Source organism: Danio rerio, chromosome 8, assembly GCF_052040795.2.
Source record: "Danio rerio strain M-AB ecotype USA chromosome 8, GRCz13ab, whole genome shotgun sequence".
In the NCBI taxonomy this organism is placed as follows: domain Eukaryota; kingdom Metazoa; phylum Chordata; class Actinopteri; order Cypriniformes; family Danionidae; genus Danio; species Danio rerio.
Genome location: NC_141028.1, coordinates 18,287,278 through 18,303,326, shown reverse-complemented (window position 1 = coordinate 18,303,326; position 16,049 = coordinate 18,287,278). Strand labels below are relative to the sequence as shown.

General features: G+C 35.3%; 1 protein-coding gene across 2 annotated transcripts in view; it reads left to right on the top strand.

Annotated features, from left to right (window-relative positions):
• The first annotated feature begins 340 nt into the window (after positions 1–340).
• faf1 (Fas (TNFRSF6) associated factor 1) overlaps positions 341–16,049 on the top strand; it is a 130,248-nt gene continuing 114,539 nt past the window's right edge. The window contains 3 exon segments of one of the 2 annotated variants that reach the window (NM_212973.3): positions 341–656; positions 1,893–1,961; positions 7,984–8,030. In NM_212973.3, the coding sequence (NP_998138.2) occupies positions 606–656; positions 1,893–1,961; positions 7,984–8,030 (167 nt within the window). In that variant the 5' untranslated portion in view covers positions 341–605. 2 annotated transcript variants of the gene reach the window in all.

The window sequence follows — 16,049 nt, the reverse complement described above, 5'->3', positions numbered from 1 at the left end:
CACCAGCAAGCACACATTTATATCCCTGGCATAGATTACACCAATGGAAACTGTTCGTTCATCAGAATGTACATACAAATTTAGTCTAAACAAGTGATTTATTAAGAGTTTGGTCTTGCTTATCTTCTTGTTTACAAAATAAAAAAAGTTATTGTAGGTGGTTGCACAGTGTAAACAGAACTTGTTACAGCTAAAACAACAATTCGGATGACTATGTAACACGGAAAAACACATATCTTAAAAGCTTTCTATTTTAAAATGGCTTATGCTAGCCAAACCAATCACTTGCAAATATCAGCCCATTCAAACTCAACGGCGGCCCTACGCAGTCCTTTTCCAACGATGTTTGTGTGGCGCCACCTCCGCGACAGTTTGCAGCACTTCTTTACGGCAGCCGTAAGATGAATTTGAACGCGATCTAGAACAGCAAAGTGACGATAACAGAAAACCTGAAAGCCGACAAACACTGACAACACGGCTCCGAAGAGCAGCATTCGCACTTAGTTATTTACCGCACACTGACCTGCCGTGTCCCGAGCTGCTTTTTTGAAATTGATGGTTGATATTGTGGGGCTTTTTACATGATTCGTTAGCCTCTCTCTGCAATGGCCTCCGACAGCAACATGGACAGAGAAATGATCCTGGCCGACTTTCAGGTGGGTTTTCTCACATCAATACCCATGACCTGTGATTTCTCAAGCTCTGGATGTGTAGATGTGAGTCGTTTTTATGTGGTTGCTGAGTGTTAACCGGACAACGGCTTTTGAAGTCACTCCTTTTTGTTGACATGTCTCGAGATGATCAGCTGTCAGTGGCTTTGTTTGAGTTTTTCAGCAAACACGAAGTCTGGGCAGCACATGATTAAGCAAAATAACAGCAAACCGCGGGAAATGTATCATTTTTATTTGGTCAGCTTATTCAGATATGGAAATAATAAAATACTGTCATCTGTAGCCTGATCTGGCGTTGACCATGTAATGGCCAGAGGCTGTCAGATGACTCTGCACGGTTTTCTGTTTGTACACTGCCATTACCTGTCACATTGATGGTTTTCAGTTGGTTTGGGTCAAGACCTGACAGTTTAGTTGTAACTTCCTGACATATTGTGTGTTTAAATTTAAATTGTTATTTTATTATAGAAGCAGATATAGCTCTAGAGTAAAGACAGTTAAGGAGGTGTAGACCCAAGTCTATTGCTGCCTTTGTATACTGTATGCTTTTATGATAAATTCATCCATCCATCCATCCATCCGTCTACCCATCAGTCCATCTACCTATCCATCTATCTGTCCATCTATCTCTGTATGTAATATGGTTATGCCTGCTAATTTAACAAAAAATATTTTATTATCATTTTCTGAGATGTATGTAAGTCCAGTTATTTAAATTAGAATTCTTATATTTTATAGAAGCAGAAATAGCTCTAAAATAAATAAATATTTAAGGAGGAATTGACCAAAATCTACTATATGTATGCTTTTCTCATAAACTTCCATCCATCCATTCTTACTTCCATTAACAAAATATTTTTCATGTTCAGTTACCCCAAAATGTTGTAGTATCTATCTATCTATCTATCTATCTATCTATCTATCTATCTATCTATCTATCTATCTATCTATCTATCTATCCATCCATCCATCCATCCATCCATCCATCCATCCATCCATCCATCCATCCATCCATCCATCCATCCATCCATCCATCCATCCATCCATCCATCCATCCATCCATCCATCCATCCATCGTTATACCTGCAGTATTAATTAAATAATATTTAATCAACATCAATCTCTGAAATGTATCTAAGTCCTGTTATTATATAATTTCATTATCAGTTATTATTAATAAGCCAGTATTCTAAAAATGTTTTTTATTACTCATCATTTTAGGCATGTACCGGAATTGACAACATTGCTGAGGCGATCACACTTCTAGAACTAAACAACTGGGACTTGGTGGTAAGACACTATTTGTTGGTAAAATCTGTAAGACTGACTCCTAGGTAAAAGAATTTCAAGCCATCCAACCTTTTAACATGCTTGTTTTGTTTCCTGCTTATTGTTTGTTTGTGGATTGTGTTGATGAATCGGAGACAAAGCCAGTGTGTTTAGTGCAAACACTATTTAATGGGACCATTGTTCACAGAACATTCTGGCGCAGTGCTGTGGATGTATTAGCAGCATTCCTATATATAAGCTAGCACATTACGGAATTTACTCATCAATGAAACATTACTAGTCATGTTTGTAATTTAATACCTTATTAATATTTTGCCTGTACGCTTAGCAGAAATCAAGAATTTGTTGTTAGATACAGATCTGGCACTTTATTCTGTCGCTAGTTGTATTAATAATAGCATTTTTATGGAATTCAATTTAATATTATGTCATGAATCAAGCAAAATTACAACAGAATTAAACTATCAATAACCGCAGGATAGCAGGATTGACATTTAAATAACAATGTTTATGCTTTATGATAAATATCCAACCCCAAATAAAAATAGCTGTCATTACTTATTATAAAAGTTTACCTAAGATTTTACTACAACTATTAGAGCACTCTCTTTAGACCTATTTATATATTTTGAATTTTCGAACTGATGTCAGAACAAATATTCTTTTATTTACTGTTCTGCAATATTAATAATATTATAAGTCCTATATCAATTCCGTTTTTTTCTGTATTTGTAAAACATAGAAACATATCATTTTAAACCTTCCACAGTGGAAACAGTAGGGTCAAACTGCATCTTATCTCTGCAATTTGAAGCACATTTTGCAACATTCTTTATAGCAGTTGTTTTCAATACTGGTCCTGGGGACCAACTGCTCTGCACATTTTGCATGTCTTTGTTATCTGATACACTGTTCAGTTTATGGAGCTCTCTGCACATGAGCCAATGATCTGAATCAGGTGTGTTAAATAGGGGTGACATACAAAATGTGCAGAGCATTGGGTCACCATGACCAGGGTTGAAAACCACTGCTTTATAGTGTTATTTTAACACAAGGCTGACATTTAAGCGCATAGCTAACACATACCTCATAATTTTTTTGTGGTCAGTGCTGACATTAATATTTAGTTACATTTAATCATGGTTTTCATTAAAAACTTTAGATTTTGAATAATTGCAAATAATCCTATTTTTAAGTGGCATTTGTGGCATCTCTTTCTGTCATTTTGCATCCTTAAACCTTTTAAAATATGTTTTTTGTGTGTGTTTTTTTTTTCTTAAATGGAAAAAGTAGTCAATTTAGGATTTTTAAATTTTATGCAAATAATTTATAGTTTCAAGGCATAATTCACCTAAAATATTCTCTTCATTTAATTGCATTCAACTGCATTTTTTAAAATTATTTTTATTGAACATTTTTGATTTTGAACAAAGCCCAAGATCCATCAAATGAAAAGTAAAATCAAATAAAAATAGTAATACTGCAACAATAGGTACAAAATCAGGATTGAAACATCTGATACAGTCTTTGTCATATTTAACCAATATTTTAGTTTTCTTACTGGCACCATTTATTTTTTCTGTGGTGTATTCCAAATTTATAATAATAATAATAATAATTCCTTACATTTATATAGCACTTTTCTAGACACTCAGGGCGTACTCACACTACTATGTACAGTTGCCTTGAACCATGTTAAAGCATGCTTATCACTTGTCCTCATCCACCACAGTGTGCAGCAAGCACCTGGATGATGCGAAGGCAGCTATATTGCACCAGACCGTACACCAATTGGTGGAGAGGTGACCAAGTGATGAAGCCAATTATGATATGGGGATGTTAGGAGGCCATGATGGACAGAGGCCAGTGTGCACAGAGAGTCAGGACCTCAGTTTAAAGTCTCATCCAAAAACGTCGCTCACTGAGCAGTATAGAGTCCCCATCACTATACTGGGGCGTTAGGACTCACACAGAATGTAGGTTGAGCACCCCCTGTTAGCCTTGCTAACACCACTTCCAGCAGCAACCTAGCTTTCAGTGTTCTCGCATCCAGGTACTGACCAGGCTCAGTCCTGCTTCGCTTCAGTGGGCAACCATCTGAGAATTGCAGAGAGCTAGCTACCAGCAAATAATGTCCAGTATATGGAGCCTCCAGGATAGATCCGCAAGAGCAGATAGATCCAGCCATATTTTCAGATTGTTTCCATATTTTCAGATTGTTTTCATATTTTCAGGATTGTTTTCATGTTTTCAGCATTGATCATTCTTTGGTTGATTGATAAGGAGAATTAAATTTTTAAACTTTATTAGATTTTTTCAATCAAATTTTTTATTTATAACTTTTTTTTTAAATAAATGTATGGTTAATTAATGGATCTCATAATTAAATGGCAAATTTTAAGTCTAGATCTAAACATATTTATTTTATTTTTTAATATAAGATTTCTTATTCATGAACTGCTTCACTCTTGGTGAACAAATAGTGTTTTCTTTGTTGCTCCTAACAGGCAGAGCTTATGTATCTAGGTGTCTGTTTCAATCGATAATGTTGTTTGAACAGACAGTAATGTCTGCTTCAGTCTAGTCTGCAGATACTTACATATTTTTATAGCCTTTCATCTTATCTATTGCAAACAGATCATTTAGACAGATCAAATCGGTCCTGAAAAATCCTTGTTCCAGGAACCCTTCTCTCTCTTTGAAATACAGGGTGTGTTCTTTTTTTAATTGAAGCCATCTCAGTCATAATACAAGGCAAGCATGATGATTTATCGTCTTCTATATCACCTTTCATTCGCTGCCACAGACATGATTTCACCTAAAAAAAAATACGCAGATGTGACATCTGTCACACCACAGACAAAAGCAGGCTGGAGAGCTATGCTTTGATTGGGTGAAATGTAACAGGGGTGTCTTCTGGCAGTTTCCATTGTGCTAATTTGCATGAGCAACCTACACTCGCACTAAAAGTGTGGCCTTCAGTCCATCCCATATGCAACAGAGGTACAAAGAATTCAGTGTCAAGACAGATCTAAAGTGACAGTACTCAAACAAACATCAAGAAACTGCGGTTTTACAGACAGATTTTCCTCCACAAAGTCGCTCTTTATCTTTAAAGTGGGGCTGTTTTACTATATTTAGCAGGGAGCTGGTTGTATGCTGGCAGCAATTCAAAGAAAGCAGGCCCAAGCGTACGCCGTGGTTAAGTGCACCTGTGAATGTGATGACTTGCTGTTACAGTGCAGGGTTGAAAAAATTAAGACGGGACAGCCAGCAAGTGTTTGAACACCCCACATGCTGAAGCCAGGATGTGTGCCGTACTCTTGATCACATAAACACCGCGCTACACCTGAGCAAATCTTACACGAGCAGTCAAAGATCTGCTGCTTGTATATTTCTCTGACCATCAACGGTTAGATCTGTGAAAATATCTGATGTTCTGTCTCTACACAGACAAAATATCATGTCTACGGCCTCTTCAGGCATGGAAAAAATCTGGGAGCATAGCAAGCGTTGCGATGTACGTCCTTGTATACACTCTGTTATTTGGCTCAATCAGAAGCCATTCCATTCAGATCTGTATCCACCGAGTAAGGCTTCTTATCACAGTCTGGCTCCAGAAGCCACTTGCTCACACACGCACAGACACAAACACATCAAGCCATCACTGTGCATTCCAATTCAGTCTGAAGGGGAAAATATGCGGTCCACATTGCTGGATACTTGTTGTTTGGGTTTTCTACCTGAATATCTGATTTTCACCATTCAGAAATAGTCATGCTTTTATTAGCTTTGGCATCCTATAAAGCATTTAACATTTATGTCAGTTTGACATTTGGGCTATGTTATGTTACTAACTGTATTTCAGATGAATGAAATAATAAAGGTCATTTCATATGATTCTTTATTGTTTATTTTGTAGTGCCGTAAAATAAATAGTTTCAAGTAAAATAATTTAATAATTTGGATCACCACAATCTTATTCAACCACAGGGATGAAATTTAGTTTAACTTTGTTTTATTGATGGATATTAGTTAGAAACTTACAGTATGAAATACAAAGAATCACAAGACATCAACTGTTCCAGTTTATCAGCAAAAAACTTTTAGTTCACATTTTCTTCCTTTCTGAGTTAAACAATACAAATATATATAAAAAAATATATTTAAAAAACATGAAACACAATAAAAAATCTATAATATAACATAATAAATATAATATAATATAATATAATATAATATAATATAATATAATATAATACAATAGCAAGATAAATAAAAAAACATTATAGATAAAAGTAACGCATTTTAGGTCATGCAGCAATACAACCTATTATAATTTTATATATAAATAAAAATATGCAAAATGTACAGCAAAAATAATTTCAGGGATGCAAATTGAAATAACAACATAATGACAACATCGCAAAGTTTAATTTTTTTTTGCATTTTATTTTGCACAATTTTATATTGGGCCTGTAATAATCAGTTTTTGAAAAGTGTTTTATATTTAAATATGTATATATTTGATTGATTAAATGTTTATATTTAATTAACTTATTTTTTTATTTAATTAAATTTTTAAGTTCTTGAGCAAACTTTTTTTCAAAAGTGTGAAAAAAAAGTGAGAAGAATTTTCTTTTTTTTTTCTAAAAATGTCCTTTCTATCTGGTTATTGTATAAACTGTTAATTAATTGAATTTAAAGAAAAGATACTTTATCATGACATATTATTGAAATATAAAATGAATTGTGTCATTATGTGAGCTTTTTGACCAATTTGCTATATTATGCTGTTAAATTAATTAAAACACAAAATAAAATAAATAACAAACAAAAAATATATTTAATTTTTTAAAACGATTTATTTTATTTGTTAAACATTTAATAATGTATTATTGCAATGGCTTAGCTAATTTGTTTATTCCTTTTTTTCGGCTTAGTCCCTTTTTTAATCTAAGGTCGCCACAACGGAATGAACCGCCGACTTATCCAACATGTTTAAAGCAGCGGATGCCCTTCCAGATGCAACCCATCACTGGGAAACATCCATACGCTCTTGCATTCACACACATAGACTACGGACAATTTAGCTTACCCAATTCACCTATAGCGCATGTTTTTGGACTTGTTTTGTGACGCCTGGCTAGGCTAAATAAAAAGCTAAAAAGTACATTATTTATTTAAAAGTATAGTTTTAAGGGTGATTTAAAATGTATTTATATACATTTGTGTGTGTGTGTGTGTGTGTATGTGTGAATTTATGTATATAAATTATTATTATTATTATTATTATTTACCTTTTTATTTAGATAGGATAGTGGAGGTTACAGACAAGAAAGCATTGGGAGTAGAGAGAGGGGAAGGATCGGCAAAGGACTTAGAGATGGTAATCAAGCTCGAGTTGCCGTGAGCATATGTTGCCCCATTTAACCATTAGGCCAGGGGTGCCCAAACTCTGTCTTGGAGGGCCAGTGTCCTGCAAAGTTTAGTTCCTACCCCAATCAGACACACCCGGGCAAGCTAATCAAGCTCTTACTAGGCTTTCTAGAAACACTCTTGCAGGTGTGTTGAGGCAAGTTGGAGCTAAAATCTGCAAGATACCGGCCCTCCAGGACCGAGTTTGGACACCCTGGCCTGCACTAGGCTATTGGTGCCAAATGATTTAAATGTATTTATCAAACAAAGATCTTACTGGCACGGAAATCTAAAATGTTAACATTTACTGTAATCTTTCTTAATTTAAGGACTATATTTAGTCTTTTAAAATAGTTTTGGTCACATCGCAGGATTTTTTTTACAGTAAATGGAAATTATACAAACCTTTTCAACTTAAAAGTGTACAACTGACTGTATTCATTTTCATGTAAATTTAGTTGTGGAACCAGTGGGTAATTTCTTATCCAGTTATGGGTAGTTGCTTGTTTTACTTTCTTTTTTAAGTCAACTTAACTGGTATTTCTTGTATTCATAATTACTAACACAAGCCCTTATTGAAAATACATTTGTGTTTTCTCTTTAGGCGGCCATCAATGGAGTGATACCACAAGAAAACGGGATCTTACAAAGGTATGAAGTTCATCAGCATCTTTCCCTCCACAAGATTATTGTAGAGATTTCACTCCATTCAGCTACATGCTCTTTTAAGTAGCCTTTGGAGTAGAGACTAATGCCGGTAAACTCCAAAAACAGCACATTACCTGAATCAAGTCCCATCTGAGACTGATGGCTCGAACGAGGTGGTTACTGTTTTCATGCCCCTGTAAAATTAAACTGGCCTCCTCTCAAAAGGGCATTCGTCTCTAAGCTATAATGAGAGCCAGCTGTGGCTGCCGCTGGTTCCCTGGATGTTAAGGAATCGAGGGGGAAATGTCAAAACAGCGTGTGTCTCGGCTTGTTGAGCCCTTTGGTAGAGCTTTTATCGTGCCTGCTCATCTGATTAGACAAATCAAAAGTCTACTCTGCCATTTTATGTCTGACTGATCAGCAAATAACCTACTGAACAGCAAAACACAAAATCCTGCATATGTTTCTTTCTGTAATTGAGTATAATGGTGTGAGGCTATGCACAATTGCTTCCATGTATAACCTCAGTAGCCAAAACAACTTCTGGTACAGCCCCGTATACAGAAAATGCAAGAAAATAAGCACAAATTTAAGCAAGAGTACTTTTAAAAGAGAAAATGTCCTTACTTTTTACTCACACTCACGCTGGTTTGAAATGTTAATGAATTTCTTTCTTCTGTTGAACATCAAGCTAGATTTTATGAAGAATGTTGAAAAATAAGCGGTCATTGACACCAATAGTTGGAACAAAAAAATACTATGGTAGTGAATAGCCCTTTTAAAAAATATATTTTCCAAGATGTTCTTCCGAATATTTTGTTTTGTGTTCAGTAAAAGAACGAAAGAACTTTTGGAACTAGTTGATGTGAGTAAATGATGACAGGATTTTCATTTTTGTGTGAACAATTTCTTTAAATCTTGAGGACAGGGCTTGACATTAACTTTTTTGATCACTAGCCATTGTGGCAAGTAGTTTTTACAACATTACTAGAAACTCGCCATTTTTACTAGCCACACTTTTGTTGTGGGAAAGATTGATATTTTTATGCATACATTTGACGATACATACACTTTTTATTGAACAAAACGTCATTCATTTATTCATTCATTTTCTTTTCGGCTTAGTCCATTTATTAATAAGGGGTCGCCCCAGCGGAATGAACCGCCAACATATTCAGCATCTGTGTTATGCAGCGGATGCCCTTCCAGCTGCAATCCATCACTGGGAAACATCCTTACACACTCATTCAAACACGCACACTACGGACAGTTTAGCTTACCCAATTTACCTATAGCGCATGTCTTTGGAGATGTGGGGGAAACCGGAGCACATTGGGAGAACTCCACATAGAAGTGCCTACTGGCCCAGCCGGGATTAGAACCAGCAACCTTTTTGCTGTGAGGGGACAGTGCTAACCACTGAGCCATCATGCCACCAAATGTATAGTTAATAAACTTTTAATAAAATAGGGCAGAAATAGTTTGCTATTAGGCAAATATTATATTGGAAGTGCTGATATCTTCACAGAAATAAGTAGAGAGTTGACAGTGTTTTTTCTTTACAATTTTAAATTGTTATTTTTATTAGTACTATTATTAATAATATTATTATTATTATTAAGTCCCACTTTATATACATTTTACTACACAGGAAAACGTGTAATATCTGCCTTCAGTTGCGCATAGCTCATTATTGGGTGGTGTTTTCATTTATTTCCTCTTTCAAAATGGCATGATGGGAGTGTGATCACGACTCCAAACTTTGGATCTTGAAATTTTTTAATCTGCAGTTTAATAAAGTGTCTTTTGCTAACTTATTTTGTTCACAAGCTCCAGGCAGCTGCTAATTACCAGATTTTTTTTTTTACAACTTATGTCCAAAAATATAACTTTTAGGTGCAGGGGACCTATTACATTAATGAATTTTTGGAAAACAAAAAAGAATTCAGCTTTTGAGGTGAAGGATACGGTTAAGGTTAGTGGTGTAGCTTTTATTGTGGGTTAATAGCTGGGTATCAACAGTACCCAACAAGACTTTTGTAATTACATGAAGATATTTTTGAGTGTTATAATGTAAATGTGTAAAATGCACACTGTATCAAATGATTAATTAAAATTATAGTACATATCAAATGAAGACATTTAATGTATGTGGGTCCTAGTATTATTATAATTATTCTTATATTATACCATCGTTTAAAGCTTTTAACTTTAAATGATTATTTAATAATAACTATTATTAAATTATTTATTTCTAAAAATAATGCCCTAAACATTCATTTGTTTGATTCAAATGCTGTAAACAAAAGTAATATTATCAAACGCAGTTAAAGTTTAGCATGACATTTCTCTATTATGTTTAAAATGTATTTCTGTGATGACAAAGCTAAATTACCAACAGCCATTACTCCAGTCTTCAATGTCATATGCTTCTCCAGAAATCATTCTTATATGCTGTCTTGGTGCCAGTGTCAGTGTGCTACTTGATATTTATATGGAAACCAAGATCATTTTTTCAGAACATTTGACTAAAATTTAGTTAAACAGAATTTGACAATGCTATTTACTCTCACTTCAGACCAACTTAATGCAAATAAATACAAAAAGAAAAAAGAAAAACAAATGTGATGACAAACATTTGTCTTATATTTTTCTATTTTAATTCTTTATTTAACAGGGACAACAGACAGTTAAAGAACTACCCCAGAATTAGCATCACAGCTAAACTTCATCTGCAGTCCCTCAATATAAGGCAGGAGGATATGAATACAGATCAGATTACAAAATAAAAATATCAACACGGTATCATAAAATAAATGACTTTAAAAATGTAAATTATACCCTCTCACCCCCTCACTTAATGGTCACACACCTGATGTATTTTTAACCAGCATTTCAAATGCAGCTTGAGTGGTTGGCAGTACTCTTGTCCAATATTAATTGGTAAACTATTCCTGTTATTAAAACTCTCACAGGAAAAACAAAATACTGCTGAACATGTATAAAAATAATGATTAATAAAATAATTATAATTATCATCTGTCTTCTGTATCGTTTAGTAGATAAGGACAATTTTGCTTGCTTCTTTAACTGCTTACAACTGAGGGAGAGAGAAAAAATAAAAGGGAGGAAACAGAAAGTGAGAATTAAATTGTGTTGCGGAAATAATTGCGGTAAAATAGCAGCGCAGAGAAAGCTGTCATCTCATTTCCCTCTGGAAGTCTGCTCCCCAGCAATTACCCCCTTCATGCCATTTCAACAGCAGTCACAGGAAATCAAACAATCAGCTTTACTGCGGGGGTTTTCATAGCGGTTGCTTGATGACCTTGTTAATGGAGGAGAACAACCAACAAAGTTGGGAGCTTTTTATAAGATGTAGCCAACTGTGGGTTCTGCGGTACTGACCACATTTCACTGCATTAATACAGTAGTACTCCAATAACACTGCCTAATGTGCTGTTCAGGACAGTCAGTAGGGTTGTTGCGCACCACTGTTTCATACGTGCAACTTTTTCTCCTCTTTCTCCTTTCGCCCCGCTTTGGATCACAGTGAACGCATTCATGGTGTGTTTAGGCAGAATGTAAAGCTTTTCAGCGTTCCATGGACCAATTAAATTCTGCCAGTTGCATTGTGGGTAAGCAAAGTAGTTGACAGCTTTCATTGTTGTGCACTCTTCACTGCTTGTGAAGGTATATAGAGAGGCCAACCACCTTGGCACGGCGTTGGGCACTAAACCGTTGACACCCACAATTGAAAACGCAACAAACAGTTCTTGTTGTTTGTCTGTCTCGCTTGAAGAGTTTGTAAAGTGTTACACTACGCTTTTAGCCGTATTGAGATTCGCCTTGGCCTGAAAAAGAGAGAAATTGAACAGAAACGCACACACAAGCACAACAGCAAAAGAAAAAAAATCTGACCCAATAACAGGAATTGAAACTTTAGGCAACAAAAGGCGTTTGTGAACTCTCATTGTGTCCGCCGTCCATTTCTCCTTCCTCAACGGTCAGTGCTCATGAATGCCCCGGAGTCTTAAGAACAAATATATTCAGACGGAGCGCGCTCTGTGACGGTTTATTTAGAGGGTGTGTGAATGTAAGGGCTTGGACACGAGGACATGTTTTTCTCAAAGGCACATAATTATGAATGGAGCCTGGCATGGCGACTTCCAGCCTGTGCATTCAGTGGGTGGCTGGCACCATACTGCAGGCTGTAGGATGGCACGGTTCACTCAAGTGCCCCCATTGAGTCGCCCGCCGCCAGCTGGATCTCTGCTCGGCGGGACTGGGAGATCTACGTGCCGCTGGCAAGCCAAGCGTGTGTGTAGACTGCCATCTAGATGCTCACAGAGGAATCACTGAGCTGACTGAGTGCCAGCCTCTGTCTGAGAGCGGGGAGAGAAGGAGACGTTAGTGGTTGAAGATTATATACAGGTCACAAGATTGTTTAAAAATGGGTTGAAGATGCCGCGGGCTCCAGGACTCCACTGTTCTAGTGAGATATGAAGGAATGGCCGTCCCATATCACTGCTAAAGAAAAAAAGCTGCTGGATTTGTTGTTAATCTTGAAGCTGACTCATTTGTTAACCCTGTGAATTTCACAAACAGGAACTTGCGTAGGCTGAGCCCCTCAAATGAGTTCAAAAGAAAGCTTCTTTGTGATGTTTGAGGTTCATCAGATTTGTATTTTAGTCTACATTTTGGCCTTGCCACATCCTCTGTTTTGTTTATGTTTTAGAAGCATTGTATTTATTATCTTTAAAATATATAAATATTTTTAATGCTGGGCAAACGTTAATCTCGATTAATTGCATCCAAAATAAAAGTTTTTTTTGACATAATTTAATTGTGTGAACTAGGGCTGGGTGATTAATTGAAAAGCAATCGAAATCGTCATTGAGATCCTATTATCAATCAATTTTATCCGGTTAATTTTTTCCAATTAGTTTCCCTACCATGTGTGGAGTCACGTGACCCCGCTCTGTTAAGGCTGATTTAGACTTATTATATTATTATTTATATTATTATATTATTTTGATATTATACTTTTGCCAAGTGAACACGTATGGTCTAGCGCAGCCTTCGCATGCCCACACACCTTAAAAAAATGTAACTACACGTCACAATGACACATAACACAAACTTTGTGATTAGTCAGTGTGGTAGCGGTGCTAAGGGTGTGTGGCGGGGAGAGTTGCGTTTTAGGCAATGTGTGTTTTAATTTCAGTTGTTCAGCATTGATGTTCAATAAATAATCATGGTTAGTAGATAGTGTGTCTTTTCTTCAATTATTTTAAAAGCAATTATTCATCCTATGTTTAAAAAATCTTTATAAATATAAATCTATTTAAATATTTACTGTACAAAATAATTGTCAGTGAACTATAAGGGCAAAGAAATAAGAAACTAAAATAATTGTTCATTAATCATAATCGAGTTAAAATGTTCAATCAATCGAGATATTGATTTTTGTCCAAATCGCCCAGCCCTAGTGTGACCTGTGTATATTTATTGTGTATTTGTAAATACACACATGCATGCATATTTGAGAGAGTGCGTATTTATATCTAGATGTATATTACATATGCATATGATACAATTTATGTAGGTGTCACGGTGCACGATCTCCTCACAGCAAGAAGGTCGCTGGTTCGAGCTGGGTCAGTTGGCATTTCTGTGTGGAGTTTGCATGTTCTCCCCATGTTGGAGTGGATTTCCGCCGCGTGCTGCGGCTTCCCCACAGCCCAAAGACATTCGCTATAGGTGTATAATAAATATATATAATACACACATATATTATTATCATTCATTGATTTCCTTTTCGGCTTAGTCCCTTTATTAATCTGGGGTCGCCACAGTGGAATGGACCGGCAACTTATCTAGCATATGTATGAAATTATTATTTGATTATATCAAATAATATGTAAAAAAAAAACTTTATATCAAAACAAACTTTTATAACCTTTGATTTATTTATTTTTTTGCCTAGCACTATTTTAAATGTAAAATTTTGATTATTTTTATATATTTAAAAAAAATTACAAGATACTTTTTGTTTACAATATAATATCTGATTAATACAAACACAAGTAACCACTGGCCATCTTTTGCGTGCATACAAGTTTTTGTTTACAATAATGGTTTTACAGAAAACACTGATACAAAATATATTCAATTCAATTCATCTTTATTTCTATAGCACTTTTACAATATAGATTGTGTCAAAGCAGCTTAACACAGACGTTCCAGTAAATTTAAACGGTATCAGTCCAGTTTTCAGAGTTGATATTGTGAAACTTGTACAATAAGTATTTCTTTGCCAGTTACCTAAAAAGTGTGTATACACTGGTCAAACGTTTTGGTGTCAGTATAATTTTTAAATGTTTTTAAATAAGCTTCTTCTGCTCACTAAAGCTGCATTTATTCAACCAAAAATACAGTACTGAATGTAAAATAAATTGTGAAATGTTATTACACTATGAAATAACTGTTCAGAAGTAGTTTATAATTTAATTTAACAGTTTATTCCAGTGATTTTAAAGATGAGTTTTCAGCTTTATTACTCCAGTCTTCAAACACATTATCCTTTAGAAATCACACTGATATCAATTGTATTTATTAATATTATCATTATTATTCTTATTATTTATGGTTATAGTAATAAAAGCAATAATGCCTGGAGTAATAATTTAATTTGAAACTACATAAAACAAGAAAGCAGTTATTTAAAATTGTAATACATTTTTAACAATATCAATGTTTTTTACATTTAATAAATGCCACCTTGATTAACAGAATAATGTTCTTTTAAAAAACATAACTTTTGACCGGTAGTGTATATCATTTGCCATATCATACATTTATATGACAAATTGACCAAAATATAAATTTGTATTCCATAATATCTCGCTTCCCTAACTTGTAAATCACTGTGACTGGTTTAATTAGTCATTTCTGAAGCTAGTGATTACTCAGCAGAGATTAAAAGCCAAACACATGAATGATTTTATAAACCAAATCAATTGATAATAGCTAATTATTACAAACACAAGTAACCACTAGGCCATCTTTTCAATGCATAAAATGTAACATTTAGATCTATTCCTCATACAATCCGATGTCATATGGCTTTGGAGTACACTGCACTTATTTTCTATTCCACGCTATCGTATGATCTCCTGTGTCTGTGCTTTTTTTCCATCATGCCAAGCTGTTTTATAGTACACATTGAATTATGTGACTATGTTGACATATAGATGTCACAGAGGCTGAAGCAGAAACTGTGTTTCCTTTTTTTTTTTTTGCAGACATTTCTATAATTTATCCAATGTTTGGGTTTTCCTTTTTGTGTCTAACGAGTTTCTGAATGCCCCCAGAGCCTAACGTCTTTAACCTTTTGGTATTGTAATAAGGTGGTATAAAGTCAGGCATTGTGTGCTGTGCCTGGCCCCCCGCTCCTGCTCTTACAGCGATATGTGCTGACCCTGGAGGAGAAGAGAGGAGCCTTTGTCCCGCCAGCGCTCAGAGAAAAGACATTATTTACTGCCACAGGGGAACACGGGGGCATGGGGGAATTCAGCCATCAGCCGCTGAGAGAGAGAGACGGAGAGAGAGTGAGGGCGCAAGTGCCAGAAAAAGCCGTTTGTGTGGCTGATTTTCTCTGGGTTGGACAATCGAGCGTCTGTTGGGCCCTGCCCATATTATTATACCAGTAAAGCTTGTTTACATTGAGTCTGATACTGTTTGGATTTTGGCACTGAAGGCATTGTGGATCATGCATGAGTGGTGTGAGGAAGTGCAAGCTTTTTTTGTTCTCTATTTTGGTTTTCCTCTTCTTTACTTTATCTATTTCCTTTTCTTCCAAGTCCCCTTTTCTGAAATAATTTGACTTTTCTAATTCGTGTGATCAGATAATGCAAAAATAAAATTACAAGATGCACTGTATTCGTAATTGTAATACATTACTTAAAATTGTGTTATATGATCACATTTATATACATTTTAAAGAGTCTCTATTATGCATTA